Source organism: Molossus molossus, unplaced genomic scaffold (assembly GCF_014108415.1).
Source record: "Molossus molossus isolate mMolMol1 unplaced genomic scaffold, mMolMol1.p scaffold_m16_p_8, whole genome shotgun sequence".
Classification (NCBI taxonomy): Eukaryota; Metazoa; Chordata; class Mammalia; order Chiroptera; family Molossidae; genus Molossus; species Molossus molossus.
In genome coordinates, this window is record NW_023425402.1 from 5,157,651 (window position 1) to 5,172,763 (window position 15,113).

The 15,113-nt window shown below is 61.7% G+C and overlaps 1 protein-coding gene across 1 annotated transcript in view; it reads left to right on the top strand.

Annotated features, from left to right (window-relative positions):
- ITPR3 (inositol 1,4,5-trisphosphate receptor type 3) overlaps positions 1–15,113 on the top strand; it is a 61,278-nt gene that overhangs the window by 34,591 nt on the left and 11,574 nt on the right. The window contains exons 15-37 of the mRNA XM_036248503.1: positions 579–740; positions 1,210–1,382; positions 1,776–1,895; positions 2,284–2,466; positions 3,029–3,280; positions 3,366–3,510; positions 3,948–4,089; positions 4,700–4,899; positions 5,969–6,098; positions 6,586–6,643; positions 7,774–7,939; positions 8,837–9,001; positions 9,074–9,148; positions 9,494–9,619; positions 10,464–10,586; positions 10,673–10,873; positions 11,608–11,859; positions 12,079–12,204; positions 12,316–12,441; positions 13,504–13,624; positions 14,069–14,259; positions 14,699–14,847; positions 14,998–15,106. Of these exons, the coding sequence (XP_036104396.1) occupies positions 579–740; positions 1,210–1,382; positions 1,776–1,895; positions 2,284–2,466; positions 3,029–3,280; positions 3,366–3,510; positions 3,948–4,089; positions 4,700–4,899; positions 5,969–6,098; positions 6,586–6,643; positions 7,774–7,939; positions 8,837–9,001; positions 9,074–9,148; positions 9,494–9,619; positions 10,464–10,586; positions 10,673–10,873; positions 11,608–11,859; positions 12,079–12,204; positions 12,316–12,441; positions 13,504–13,624; positions 14,069–14,259; positions 14,699–14,847; positions 14,998–15,106 (3,495 nt within the window). The remainder of the gene's footprint in view (positions 1–578; positions 741–1,209; positions 1,383–1,775; positions 1,896–2,283; positions 2,467–3,028; positions 3,281–3,365; positions 3,511–3,947; positions 4,090–4,699; positions 4,900–5,968; positions 6,099–6,585; positions 6,644–7,773; positions 7,940–8,836; positions 9,002–9,073; positions 9,149–9,493; positions 9,620–10,463; positions 10,587–10,672; positions 10,874–11,607; positions 11,860–12,078; positions 12,205–12,315; positions 12,442–13,503; positions 13,625–14,068; positions 14,260–14,698; positions 14,848–14,997; positions 15,107–15,113) is intronic.

Below are 15,113 nucleotides of genomic sequence, written 5' to 3' on the forward strand. Positions count from 1 at the left end.
ATACGATACTGTTACCACGTCTAAGGAAATTAGCAGTAATACCCAGTCTGTATCAAATGTCTCTACCTTTCCCCAAATGCCTTTTTAAAGCTTATTTGGGGTGGTTTTTTTTTTGGAACTAGGATCCAAATAAGGTTTTCTCCCTTCGGTTCTGTCTCTTTGGTCTCTGTTCTAGAACAGTTTTTCACCCCCACCCAATCCCCACCTTTAAAATAGTTTATAATTACGTTTTTAAAACACACAGGATAGGCCTGTGTCTCCTCTTTCATCAGCTCTGGCCACACTGGCCTGGCCTGCCTTTCCCCTTAGCCTTGGACCCCTTCGCTCTGCCCCAGACACGGATTTGGATTGGGATCAGAGTGGTCACCAGTGAGGGGTGGGCTGCGGCCAGGAGAAGGGAGTGCGGGCTGGAACTGGAGCCGCCGGCAGGTGGCTGGGGTTGTAATCCAGCCTTGAACCAGCTGTGGTTGAATGTGGGGTGGCTGGGGGCAGGGGCAGTTTGGGGCTTACAGCTCCTGGGATAACTAGGAGTGTAGGCAGGTATGCGAGACCCCTCCTCACACTCCCCGCTCTCCCAGATCTTTGGCATCCTGAAGGCTCCTTTTCGGGACAAGGGAGGCGAGGGCCCCCTGGTGCGGCTGGAGGAGCTGTCAGACCAGAAGAACGCCCCCTACCAGCACATGTTCCGCCTCTGCTACCGGGTGCTGCGACATTCCCAGGAGGACTACCGCAAGAACCAGGTGCCCGCCGCCTCCAACGCTGGGTGGCGTGCTCGCCCCTCACTGGCGCTTTCATTCATTCAGCAAACACTTCCTGAGGCACACGCCAGTGCCACCCTGTTTTAGGCCCTGGGGACACAGCAGGGAACCAGACAGTAGGGCTGGCTTCATGGGCATGCGACCGGCTCTGCGCACAAGGGCCTTGTGCTGGGTTTAATGCTCTGTGGCCGGCTCGAAATTCTTAATTTCTGAACAAGGGTCCTGCTGTTTCGTTTTGCACCGGGCCCCACAAACCATGTAGCTGGTCCTGCAGGACAGACAAGGCGGCTCCCCCGCGGAGGTCCACCGCGGTCGGGAGACAGACCGCGCACTGGGTGTTGTGTAACCCTCCTCTGCCCTGTGCGGGCTTCCCCTTCTGGACCCCACCTGTCTGGGTCTGGGACTTTGGGAGCAGAGCTGCTCCCGTGACCCCCAGCTGGTCCACCTGCAGGAGCACATCGCCAAGCAGTTTGGGATGATGCAGTCCCAGATCGGCTACGACATCCTGGCCGAGGATACCATCACCGCCCTGCTGCACAACAACCGCAAGCTCCTGGAGAAGCACATCACCAAGACCGAGGTGGAGACCTTCGTCAGCCTGGTGCGCAAGAACCGCGAGCCCAGGTGGGCCGCCCTCCCTGCTGCCCCCCCCCCGCCCCTGCCCAGGAAAGTCTGCTGGTGCATTGCCACCTCTCTGAGGCCCTGGCGTCCTCAGCCCCCCAGGGCTCCTCCAACTGGGACCAATCCAGCTGCAAGAGGGTAGGGGCCCAGGGCAGCGCGAGGCCCTCAGACCCTCCCCCAGTTACAAAATCGGTGCCTGTATTGAATCAGTTGTTAAATATTTTGAATATCACCCTGGTCCTTGTGCCTCCTTTATCCTGACCCTCTGGACCCCACCTAGCGGGGGACCCTCCCCCCTACAGCCCATCTGCAAGCTTCGTGGGAAGGAGGCTGTGCAGCCAGCTGGGGAAGGTGAGGGTGGGCTCAGCCCCTCCCCACCCTGCTGTCACACTCCAGGTTCCTGGACTACCTGTCTGACCTGTGTGTGTCCAACCACATCGCCATACCCGTCACCCAGGAGCTCATCTGCAAGTGTGTGCTGGACCCCAAGAACAGCGACATTCTCATCCAGACTGAGTGAGTGGGCATGTCTCCCCACCCATGCACGTCCTACGCTCAGGCCTGCGTCCTGCCTGGCTCCTCAGCAGTCTGAGCTTGGGTCTGTCCTGGCTCAGGCTGGACCGGGTGCCCACACTCTCCGCAGAGGTGTGCCCAGCACCTGCTGTGTGCCCAGCTCTGTGCTGGCATGCGGGGGCGGGGGAGGGTGGGGGGCACAGAAGAAGGAGCCACAGCCTCTGCTGTCAGGAAGCTCACGGTTTGTGTGGGGTCCCAAGGGGGAGGTGGGTCCCCGGAGCAGGCACATGGCAGGCTGCCTGCCTGTCAGCCAGGGCCGGGGAGGAGGCGGGGCTGGGCCGGCTGTGCGGCTCTGGGTGTGAGTCCTGCTGACGCTGGCCTCGGCCTGCAGGCTTCGGCCGGTGAAGGAGATGGCGCAGGCCCACGAGTACCTGACCATCGAGTACTCAGAGGAGGAAGTGTGGCTCACTTGGACTGACAGGAATAACGAGCACCACGAGAAGAGTGTGAGGCAGCTGGCCCAGGAGGCGCGGGCTGGCAATGCCCATGACGAGAACGTGCTCAGCTACTACAGGTGCCCTGCCCCTCCCCGCAGTGCCCGCCTGCTCTGTGGCCCTCTCGGGAGGCCCCAGCCGGTCCCTGCTGAGCGATGAGCTCCCGAGTCCCAGGGGGAGGCGGCCTCGAGGCCAGGCTCAGTGACAGGCTGAGAGAAACCCAAACCTAGCTCCAACACACGTTTTACAAACAAGGATACTTATCAGATGTTCACTATATCCAGGCCCTGTTCAAAGCCCTTCCCCCATCCTTCACCTAAGCCTCAGCACCCGGGAGGGGGACTGCCCCACCCTCTGAGGGACGGGCACAGACAGGTAAAGGGGCTTGCCCAGGTCAGAGCTGTGGTGAGCGAGGTTCTGGCTCCAGCTCCGGAGCCCACGGTGGAGGAAGCAGAGGGATGACGTCACGTGGTGCAAAGCAGATTCCTGCGGTCCAGCCCCTCATCCCCCTGCCTGTCTCCCAGGCCGCCCTGCCCTGCCCAGGCGGCTCCTCCCACGGCACTGCTTTCCACATCCCAGCCCTTCGGCCAGCCCCCTTCCTCCAAGACCTGCCCAGTCCTCACCACCCACCCTGCCCCGCAGGTACCAGCTGAAGCTCTTTGCCCGCATGTGCCTGGATCGGCAGTACCTGGCCATCCATGAGATCTCCCAGCAGCTGGGCGTTGACCTGATATTCCTGTGCATGGCGGACGAGATGTTGCCCTTTGACCTGCGTGCCTCCTTCTGCCACCTGATGCTGCATGTGCACGTGGACCGGGACCCCCAGGAGCTGGTCACGCCTGTCAAGTTTGCTCGCCTCTGGACCGAGATCCCCACGGCCATCACCATCAAGGAGTGAGAGGGGTGGGGGAGGGTGGGTCAGCAAGGCTGGGGCGGGAGGGTCTCAGGGACCCTCATGCCTCACTGTGCCCACCCCCAGCTATGATTCCAACCTCAACGCTGCCCGTGACGACAAGAAAAACAAGTTTGCCAGCACCATGGAGTTCGTGGAGGACTACCTCAACAACGTGGTCAGCGAGGCTGTGCCCTTTGCCAATGAGGACAAGAACAAGCTCACCTTCGAGGTGGGCGGGCTCCGCTCCGCGGGCCTCTGCTGGCTCCTCCCTGGGACCCCACTTCCCTAGGGAGCCCAGCCAGTGCAGGGGCATAGACTGCTGAGATGCCCCAAGACCTGGGAGGGCGCTGCTTCCTCCTTGTCCCCTCACCTTATCAGCCTGGGGCTGGGTCACAGGCCACTGCCAGCAGCCACCCCTACTTCCTGCATTTCTGCCCGATCTCACCCACAGTGGCCTCCTTTGCAGGTCTCCCTTCCTCAGTAACCCGCTGGGGCCAGGCGGCCCTTGTCTGGGACCCTTGGTTCCAGTCCCCGCAGCCCCACTGTCCTGGAAGAGCCTCACTCCACCACACCACCTGGCGGGTCTCCCCAGCTGGCCCCGCCTGTCTCGAGGCCCCGCCCACACGCTTTGGCCGCGCCGTGCTCACCCGCCGCCCCTCTCCGCAGGTGGTCAGCCTTGCGCACAATCTCATCTACTTCGGCTTCTACAGCTTCAGCGAGCTGCTGCGGCTCACACGCACGCTGCTCAGCATCATCGACTGCGTGCAGGCCCCCGCGGCCGTACTGCAGGCCTACGAGGACTCGAGCGGTGAGGCGCTGCCTGCCCTCAGGTCCTCATCTCAGCTCTACAAGTCTCTGGTCAGCCGCCCTGTGCAGCCTGCCTCCAGGCTCTGCTGTGAGGGGGTGTCTTGCGGCCCTCCCCACCCAACTCAGGCTGGGCCAGTGGGGCCCCCTGCCCAGGCACTGTGGAGACAGGGCCCTGCCTGGAGAGCTCCCAGTGGCTGCGGGGACACAGACCTGCCACTGGGGAGTGCGAGGAGGAAAGGGGGCAGCCCTGTCCTTGCGGACATCCCCAGATGGCATAAACAAAAAGCGCCTAGAGACGGACCTGGCTTTTCGTGCTGCCCACGCGGCTCCTGGGTGCCCTGCTCTGCAGCTCTCAGGACGTTGCATGGGCGTCCTCACCCACCTCCCCACACACTCACCTCTGCTCTGGCCCGCCCCTTTCCCAGATCTGGCTTCAGGCTCACCTCCCCCAGCAAACTTCCTGGGTTAGCCTGCTCCTTCCTCAGCTGGGCTTTGCCCTGCAGCTGATGGAGACAGAGTCAGACTGACAGGAAAGGGAATGACACTCTACAGGGGGTGGGGGAGCTGCTGTGCACCCTCTGTGACGCCCCTGTCGTCCGTCCACTCCTCAGGCAAGAATGTGCGGCGGTCCATCCAGGGCGTGGGCCACATGATGTCCACCATGGTGCTGAGCCGCAAGCAGTCTGTCTTTGGTGCCCCCAACCTGCCTGCTGGGGCCGGAGCTGCCGAGCCGCTGGACAGAAGCAAGTTTGAGGAGAATGAAGACATCGTGGTGATGGAGACCAAGCTGAAGATCCTGGAGATCCTGCAGGTGGGAGGGCCAGGAGCGTGGCGGGAGGTGCCGGGACTGGGTGGTGATTGCCCTTAGATCACAGTGTCTGGTCTTGGGAGGCTCCATGATGGTCAGCTGTGTAGCCCAGTGGTTCTCAAAGTGTGGTCATTGGACCAGCAGCGTCACCCTTACCTGGGGACTTAGAAATGCACGTTCTTGGTCCTGGCCCCAGATGTATGGACCAGAAACACTGGAAGTGGGGCCCACAGTCTGTGCTGTGACAAGCCCTCCTGGTGATTCTGGCTCCGTCCCCCACTGTACAGATGAGGAAAGCAACGGGAGGGGACTTTTTCGTGGTCACACAGATTTTGAATCAGAGCCAGAGATCTGAGAGCCAGTTTCCTGGCGGGGCAGACAGTCTCCCCTCCTTTGGGTTTCCTCCGAGACTCCCCAGCAACTCTTGGGGAAGGGGCCGGTAGAGTCTGGAGGGATAAGGACTCTTGCTTTTGCCTTGCTGCCCCCAGAGGACGGGAAGGGTAATGCAGTGACCTCCATGGGGACCCAGGACGGGCTGGGCCTGGGCAGGGAGTCAGAGGAGAGGCTTCTGACTCTTTCCCAGGCCGGGAGCTTCCAGATCTTAGCCCTGGGGTGTGGCCAGGGGCTCTGGGCCCCATGGGGATGCAGGCCAGTCAAGGGTGTGTGCAAACTCTGTCCTCATCCCCTACTCACAGTGGCCTCTGTGGCCTCCTCACAGTCCTGTTCCCCCCCCTGCTCCTGGAGACTTAGGCCCATTTGGCAAAGCAGGATGGGAAGACAAGAGCCGGTCTCTAGACCTGTAGAGCGTCATTCCCTTTCCTGTCAGCATCCAGCCTGGGAAAGAGGCTACGTGGTGTGGGGGAGGGGTCTTGCCTCATTCCAAGAGGAGATACAGGATCTGGGGAGAGGGTGCCCTGCACCTCCCTGGAGAGAAAGGTCTTGACTGTTTGGTTGTGATGTCCTGTGATATCCCCAAAGAGCTGTGCTGAGACCTCTGGGGTGCTTGTCACCACCCCCAGGAGCAGGATTGGCTGCCTGCCTCAGACTAGTCCTCATTCCACCCCCTCTCCAGTTCATCCTCAACGTCCGCCTGGATTACCGCATCTCCTACCTGCTGTCCGTCTTCAAGAAGGAGTTTGTGGAGGTGTTTCCCATGCAGGACAGTGGGGCCGACGGCACGGCGCCTGCTTTCGACTCCACCAGTGAGCCCTGCCCCTGACTCTTCACCTGGCCTCAGGCTGAGGCTCACTCGCCCATGGGTACACAGATGGGCGGAACCCGGGACACTCAGGTCCCCAGTCCTCCCGTCTCCCAGCCTGCAAAGGCCTCCATTGTCTCAATTGCCACAGTGAGGGGGAAGGTCAGGAGTCATTCCCTTCATTTGCTAAATGGGGAAACAGATCACAGAGGGGCAGGGGTTTGCCCAAGGTCATAGCCAGTCAGGAGCTGAGCCAAACCAAGACCCCAAGCCCAGGGCTCTGCTCGCCCCTGTGGGACAGAGGGGCTGCCCTGGCCCCGTCCTGGTTGGTTCCATCTCCATCCCAGGAAGGGGCAGGCTGAGGGGCTGCCACCCAACCAGGTGTAGAAGGGGGTGATTTGGGTGTCACCCTGCTCCCTCACCCCTGTGCTCTCCATCCTTCCTGCACATGGTCCCCACCTGCCCCCCTCTGCCCCTCTTGCTCCCTACAGCTGCCAACATGAACCTGGACCGCATCGGGGAGCAGGCGGAGGCCATGTTTGGAGTGGGGTACGGTCAGGGTTGAGGTGTGGGGTTGTGTGTGGAGTTGGGTAGGTGATACCAACACAGGCTGAGACCCCCTCAGGATGGTCGGCATTTCCCAAGGCTGGGGCTGGCCTCTCCTCCTTGGCCACTCCCCTGGCTTTGTGCTCTGACCCTCCCTTGTCTGCCCAACCCCAGTGATGTAGGGGCCACCTGGGCCCCAGTGACATCGTGGTCATTGTTCTGCCTCCCCACAGGACATTTGCACCTCTGTGCATCACCCCCTGCCCCCTACACTACAGGGCTGGAGTGGGGAGGGGTCGCCCAGGAGTTGTGTCTCAGCTATTTCTGTGCCACGCCCTTGTGTCTAGTGAAGCCTTTGGACCCCTCTGAGATGGCATTTTTATTTTTTTAAATATGTTTTTATTGATTTTTTAGAGAGAGAGGAAGGGAAAGGGAGATAGAAACATCTATGAGAAACATCAACATCTATCAGCTGCCTCCTGCACGCCCCCTACTGGGAATTGAGCCCACAACCCCGGTATAACCCCTGACTGGGAATCGAACTGGGACCTCCCAGTCCGTGGACGACGCTCAGTTCACTGAGCCACACCGGCCGGGCCGGATAGCATTTTAAAATTCACAACATAAGGCACATAAAATGACAGAGGAAGCCAGTGGCATTGAGATACAGTTATCAAAACTGAAAAAAACAGATTTGAAGCGTCAGTTATCTCTGTGCCTGTTTATCAACACTAAATAACAAGCGGTGCCAGGTGTAATTAGTACCATCACTTCTAAGTGCTGATGGATGTAAGCGACATTTCGCAATTTCTGTAACAGCTCTAAGGTGGTGTGAAAACATCTATGATTTTTATTGGAGACAAAGTCACAGGTACTGCTAATTTTTTCTCAGTGAAGGAAGTGCTGCATTTTGGTTCTAGGGTGATAAAGATAAAGATGCGGTTTTCCCGCCCTTGTTCATGGCGCCAGCTTCTTCCAGGAGTTCCCTTGAATCTGCTTCAGCTGCTTAGCCAAGGGGCGTCCTGGGGACCTGCGGGCGTGGGGCACGTGGGGGCGCAGGGCCGGGTCTGTTTGTAAACTGGTGAGAGCGGCGGCGGGCACCCAGCCTCGCCCCCCCCCTCCCCCCGCCGCAGGAAGACGAGCAGCATGCTGGAGGTGGACGACGAGGGCGGCCGCATGTTCCTGCGCGTGCTCATCCACCTCACCATGCACGACTACGCGCCGCTGGTCTCGGGGGCCCTGCAGCTGCTCTTCAAGCACTTCAGCCAGCGCCAGGAGGCCATGCACACCTTCAAGCAGGTGCTGACCCCCAGCACCCGGGCCCCCAGGGAGCGGGAGGGAGGCCCGAGGACCACTGGCCCCCGCACTGAGCAGGCAGGCTGCCCTGGCCACGCACTGGGCACTCGGGGTTGGTAGTGATGGAGGAGCTCACAGCTCACAGCGCATTTGGGGTTCTCAGCCTTGCTGGGCTCCTTCGAGGTGAGGGCCAAGCCGTGGGCACTTTCATCTCTCAGCCGGCTCAAGGCCTGTCATTTCTTAGGGTGGGGACAGCACGTGCCAGCCTGTGGGCTCTGTCACGCGCCCTGTGCTAAGCGCTTTGTCACGCCTGGCACACAGTCAGCCCTCACGGGGTTGGTGTTGAGCCGTCACGGGGTCTCTGCAGCTCCCTGTGGAATGGGACTGGCCTTTAACAAGTGCTCGCCATGTGCCAGGCACTGGGTGTTGGCCTTGCATCTGCGGAATTCTCGAAGCTGACCTGGCAACGCGGCTGCTGTGCAGTCGGTGTTACGGGGGGAGATCGAGGCCCCGGGAGCCTTCCTGCCTCACCCACTGACCCAGAGTGGCAAGGGGGGAGGGAGGCAGGGCTCAGGCCCTTCTTTTAGCCAGCATTCCCTGATGCCAGCGTGCTGGCCCTGCCCCGGTTAGGGTACAAGTGACAGGCCATAGCAGCACGTGACTCGAGGCAGAGCACCTGAGCTGAGTGATGGAGCAGCTCATGGCAGGCAGTGCAAGGAGGGCTGAGGCCATCACGGGAGGCTTCTCGGAGGCGGTGGACTTAGAACCGTTGAGTGGGATTCGGCTCAGTGGAGAGAGGTGGGGGAGCAGAGCTGCGGGAGCAGAGCTGCGGGACAGGCGCCAGGAGTCAGGCAGCGGGCCTGGGCTGCCCGCCTCACCAGGCAGACCCTCCTCCTTCAGGTGCAGCTGCTGATCTCGGCCCAGGACGTGGAGAACTACAAGGTGATCAAGTCGGAACTGGACCGGCTGCGGACCATGGTCGAGAAGTCGGAGCTGTGGGTGGACAAGAAGGGCAGCGGCAAGGGCGAGGAGGTGGAGGCGGGCACCGCCAAAGACAAGAAGGAGGTGTGTGGGCTGTGGAGAGCTGGGGTGGCCTCAGAGGGCTGGGCCTGGCTGACCCTGCCCCTGTGCCCCCAGCGGCCCACCGACGAGGAAGGCTTTCTGCCCCAGCCTGGGGACAAGAGCAGTGAGAACTACCAGATCGTCAAGGGCGTGAGTGGCGGGACCCTCGGGGGTGGGTCTGCCTGGCCTCTTCCTCCTCAGCTCTGCTGATCACTGGCCCTCAAAGTAGACATCTCCCAGCGTTTCCTGCGTGTTAAAAACAACCCTGCCAAGGTCCAGCTGGAATTATTTTAAAGCTGAAGGAATTTAATAAAATTCCATTTCAGTCTCATTGTTCTGTTGACTTTCATGGGTGGGGCTGGGTTTAGCTCCCCTGGCCGGTTGCAGTGGTCTGGTTCAGTGGCCATGGCTCCTTCCCCTCCCTGTGCGGCTGTGGTGGGCTGGGGGAGGGAGGCCCGCGCAGGGAGGGGATCTGGCTCACCCTTGCTCCCCCAGATCCTGGAGCGGCTGAACAAGATGTGCGGTGTCGGGGAGCAGATGAGGAAGAAGCAGCAGCGGCTGCTCAAGAACATGGACGCCCACAAGGTCATGCTGGACCTGCTGCAGATCCCCTACGACAAGGTGGCCCTGACTTCTGCCCAGGGTGGCACCCCGAACCCTGACATTGACCTCATGCTCGGACACACCCTGACCCCTCAACCAATATTCATATCTCAGCCTTGGACCCTCCGCCCCTCATCCTGATCCACTCTGACCTTGATTTGACCCTAGCTTCACTCTCATTCTTGACCCTGACCTAGGCTCCTTCTTCTCTGGTCTAATCCTGATCATTTCAGCTTCATCTTAACTTTTGACCCTCAGCCTCTCCCTGACCCATAATGTCAACTCTGGCCTCATCCGACCTGGCTTTGGTTCCTCCCCCTGCCCCTGATTCCAGACAGCCTCACCTCATCCTTGACCTTTCCACCCCTCACCTTGGCTGACCTTGGTCTTGATATGTCTCCAGCCGAACCCTGACTCTTTTTAAAAATTTTTTTATTCCTCACCTGAGGATGTTGGTCTACTTATTATCAGATAGAGGGAGGGAGGGAGGGAGGGAGGGAGGGAGGAACATCAATGTGATAGAGCCACAGTGACTGGCTGCCTCCCGCACGACCCGATCAGGGCTGGGGACTGAACTGCAATCAAAGTACATGCCCTTGGCCGGAATCGAACCCGAGACTCTTTGGTCTGCGGGTCCGATGCTCTAACCGCTGAGCCAAACTGGCCAGGGCCTGACCTGACCCTTGATCCTGATGTCGTCCTAGTGTTCCTGACCCTGGCCCCTTAGCCTTGCTCCCCCCTCCAGCCTCATCTCAACCTCTGGCCCTCAGCCCTCACATTCCATATCCTGGCCGGGAACCCCAGCCCTGACCCCCCGTACCTGTCCTCTATGAGGGCCCAGCACTCTCTCCCCTCTGCCCAGGGCGATGCCAAGATGGTGGAGCTCCTGCGCTACACACACCAGTTCCTGCAGAAGTTCTGTGCGGGGAATCCCGGCAACCAGGCCCTGCTGCACAAGCACCTGCACCTCTTCCTCACGCCTGGGGTGCGGGCGGGCGGGGCTGCGGGTGGGCGGGGCTGCGGGTGGAGGAGGCGGGCCTGGGCCCCTCTCTGACGGACGCCTGCCACCAGCTCCTGGAGGCAGAGACCATGCAGCACATCTTCCTGAACAACTACCAGCTCTGCTCAGAGATCAGCGAGCCTGTGCTGCAGCACTTCGTGCACCTGCTGGCCACCCACGGGCGCCACGTGCAGTACCTGGACTTCCTGCACACTGTCATCAAGGCTGAGGGCAAGTACGTCAAGAAGTGCCAGGACATGATCATGACCGAGGTGAGGGGGCCGAGGGGCACATGGGACCCGGTGGTGGGACACTGAACCCAGGCGGCCAGGCCCTGTGAGCGGGCCACGGAAGGGCCACGGGGCTGGGTGTGGAGGGCTGCAGAGGCGGTCCAGCAGGGCTCGGGTGGGGCCCAGTGGAACTCGGGTAATGGGCCCGAAAGCACCCAAACATGCATTCCTTCATTTATCATTTATGATCATTGACTTAAAGTCCTGCTGTGCCTGCTCTGTGCCGAGGACCTTGGATACCTGGGGAAGCCAGTTGAGGGTAGATGGGAGTGGGGGACATGGACCATGTCCTCTGTGCTCGTCGCCGGGGCCCCAGCATGTGGCACATAGTAGGTGCTCCGTAAACACCTGCTGGCCGGAGGCATGAAGGGTGGGGGCTGAGTGTCAGTCTGGAGTGCCGTGTGCTGTCATTCTGTCACTGTGGACAATTCCATCGCTGACAGGAGATACGTGTGGAGGGAGGGGTGAGCTGGGCCGGAGGGGGATTGGAAAGGGCTTCCCGGAAGAGGCTTCTCTGAGACAAGCCTAAAGGGGCTTTGTCACCTAGTGGGAGAGAGGGCGGTGCTTTCTGGGTCCAGGGTTCAGTGTCCTTGATGACAGAGGGCCCAAGGGCCAGGGAACCCCAACAACTCAGTCAGGGGAGGGTTTCCTGAGGGTCAGTCTCAATCCCTCCCTGCTGGACTGAGGGGTCTGACACGTGCCCCTCCTGCCTGTAGCTGACCAACGCGGGTGATGACGTGGTCGTGTTCTACAATGACAAGGCCTCCCTGGCCCACCTGCTGGACATGATGAAGGCCGCCCAGGACGGCGTGGAGGACCACAGCCCCCTCATGTACCACATCTCTCTGGTGGACCTGCTGGCCGCCTGCGCCGAGGGCAAGAACGTATACACTGAGATCAAGTGCACCTCCCTGCTGCCCCTGGAGGACGTGGTGTCTGTGGTGACACACGAGGCCTGCATCACTGAGGTGGGCTGTGCCACACGGGGGCCCTGGGCCGGGAGCGTGGCTGGGGGACGTGGTGACACATGAGGCCGGCATCACTGAGGTGGGCTGTGCCACACGGGGTCCCTGGGGCCGGGAGCGTGGCTGGGGGACACAGCGAGGGGACAGGGTGCTCCAGCCCTGGCAGGTGCTGGGACGTGGGCAGTGCCCGTGCCTGCCCCTGACCCTCCGCCCGCGGCCCAGGTGAAGATGGCCTACGTGAACTTCGTGAACCATTGCTACGTGGACACGGAGGTGGAGATGAAGGAGATCTACACCAGCAACCACATCTGGACACTCTTTGAGAACTTCACCCTAGATATGGCTCGGGTGCGTCCCCGTGGGGTGTGGGCCTGGTGGTTGGGGGCCCATGCGGCCGTCCAAGGGTGGCAGTGGAGGGGCCCAGGTATTGGACGCCCCCGGCATGTCTCGCCTACCCAGGTGTGCAGTAAGCGGGAGAAACGCCTGGCCGACCCCACCCTGGAGAGGTACGTGCTGACCGTCGTGCTGGACACCATCAGCGCCTTCTTCAGCTCTCCGTTCTCCGAGAACAGCACCTCCCTGCAGGTCAGCTTCTCCGGCCGGCAGCTCTCGCGTAGGGAAGGGGGGAATCAGAACACGTGTATTTGCTGGTCGTGCATTAGGCTGTTGTGGAAGGATATACAAGAGCATCAGCTATCCATGCTGGCGACAGATTACCCTGTAATGGTTGAGGACAGCGAACACTGACGGTCTGCCGGTTTCTGTGATCAGGACCGAAGGGGAATCCACCATAGAACAGGAACCCCTAAATGCACTTGGTATGATGGACCCTGGGGTGCCAGGGCACCCGGCTGCGCTGACTCACCAGCGCTCCCCACCGTGGGCGGGGAGAGGGACCACGAGAGCCGCGGTGCTGAGCGTGGTCCCGCACGGAGACAGGCAGTCAGGCTGGTGTGCAGAGCTTGGACTCCACTCACTGAGTCGCAGCCCGCAGCCGACGCCCACACTCCACAGCCCTGGAGCCCCTGGGGTGAAAGAGCCAGCTCCCCCGCCGCCTGAGTCACAGCGACCCTGGCAGGACACGCGGGGAACCAGAGGCCGGCTGCAGGCGGGGGGCGGGTGTGGTGGACAGTGCCGCTGAGGGGTCAGGAAAAGGTTGGGTCCCGCTCACAGCGGGGGCGCTGTTCTGACACCGTGTGTTTGGGCCCTGGCACCTCCTTAGGACGGGGACTCGGGTCACTTGCAGCTTTCCCTTCTTCCCATCGGCCAGGGAGGGGTGGGGGAGAGGGTGTGGGGTCAAAGGTGGGGAGACTCCTCGAGTATGTCTTTTAGCACCTTTGTGTTTTTGAACCCTGTAAACGTGTCACCTTTTCACAACACTAGTTTACTTGAAAGTATTTCTGAAGGAAGAGAAAGGTCAGCAATAGGGCTGTGAACCCCAGGCCTGGACCAGGGGCGTTCACAGGGCTGCGGTGGCCCTCGGGCAGGATGAGCCCTGCTGAGGAAGGGCCTTCCCACCTGCCCAGAGCACGCGGCAGCTGCTGGTGCTGTCCCTCTGCCCGTGCCGCTCCTCGGGGGGCTCCGGGGCCTGGGCTGGGGGGCGCAGGGTGGAGGGGGCCAGGCTGCAGCCGGCATTGCTTCTTGCAGACACACCAGACGATCGTGGTGCAGCTGCTGCAGTCCACCACGCGGCTGCTCGAGTGTCCGTGGCTGCAGCAGCAGCACAAGGGCTCGGTGGAGGCCTGCATCAGGACGCTGGCCATGGTGGGTGAGTGCCGGCCGCTGGCTGCTCCAGCCACCCCGCAGGAAACGCGTTATCCCTAAGCTCGCCCAGCCTCTGCTCCCAGGTGCTTCTCCGTAAGTCCTGCTTGGTGTCTAACTGGCATCTTGGCAATTGAGAGAAGCTGTTTTCTCCCCGGCTCAGTCCCGGAGGAGAATGCGGGGTGACAGTTCTCAGGGGTTCCCTGGTTTGCCTGCGGTCTCAGGCAGGAGGTGGTTAGGGAGCGTGGGGGAGGGGAGGGCTCAGGGTGGATCCTGGGTGGAATTAAAGAGGCAGGAACTCCCTCTTTTTATCCAAAAAGAGGAAGACGGTGCCTCATCCACGTGGGGTCAGGTGGGGTCTCTGCACCCAGAGGCTCGTAGCTCACCTTGTTCCCAGCACACAGTCCCGGCCTGGCCCTGCTGGCTTAGCCTGCCCACCCTGTCCCCTCAGCCAAGGGCCGGGGCATCTCGCTGCCCATGGACCTGGACGCCCACATCAGCCTGCTGCTCAGCAGTGGCGCCAGCTGCGTGGCTGCCGCCCAGAGGAACGCTTCCAACTACAAGGCGACCACGCGGACCTTCCCTCGAGTCACCCCCACCGCCAACCAGTGGGACTACAAGAACATCATCGAGAAACTGCAGGTGGGGGTGGGGTGTCCCCATGGGGGCGGCTTGGAGGGGCGGGTTTTGAGGAGCATCCCTTCCTGTGCGGCCCACACCCTCCTCGGGGGCCGGGCAGGGGACCAGGGGCATCATTCCCGGGGAGCCAGGAGAACCCGGGCTCGCAGTGGGGCTGGCAGCACCTTTCTGTTTAGACCATGCACCTGTGTGCACTGTTTCCTCGGCCGCAGAGGGGATGTGGGGGAAGGGCTCTGCCCAAGGTCACAGCTGGAGGAGGCCACAGCTGCGCCAGGGCCTCTGAGCAGACACGCGTCACGCTGTCGCAGGGCGGCCCTGGGCCCAGGGCTCCCGGGCCGGTGCGGGCTGTGTGGTGCGGGGTGGGGATGGCAGTCGGGCTTCTGTCACCTCTTGGGCCCGGGCTGCCTGCATGCGCGTGGCGGTGACCCCGTCCTGCCGACAGGACATCATCACGGCCCTGGAGGAGCGGCTGAAGCCCCTGGTGCAGGCCGAGCTGTCGGTGCTGGTGGACGTCCTGCACTGGCCCGAGCTGCTCTTCCTGGAGGGCAGCGAGGCCTTCCAGCGCTGCGAGAGCGGGGGCTTCCTGTCCAAGTGAGTGGGGCCCGGGGTGCCCGGGGGTGCAGCCACCTGCACGGGAGGGGCCGCAGGGACTGGGGGCCGCTCCTGCTGCGGGTGGGTGGGGCAGTGTCGGAGGGGGACAGCGGGGCCGCCCCAAGCGTGCCCTCCTTCCGCACCGGCCAGGCTGATCCAGCACACCAAGGACCTCATGCAGTCGGAGGAGAAGCTGTGCGTCAAGGTGCTGCGCACCCTGCAGCAGATGCTGCTCAAGAAAGCCAAGTACGGGGACCGGGTGAGTG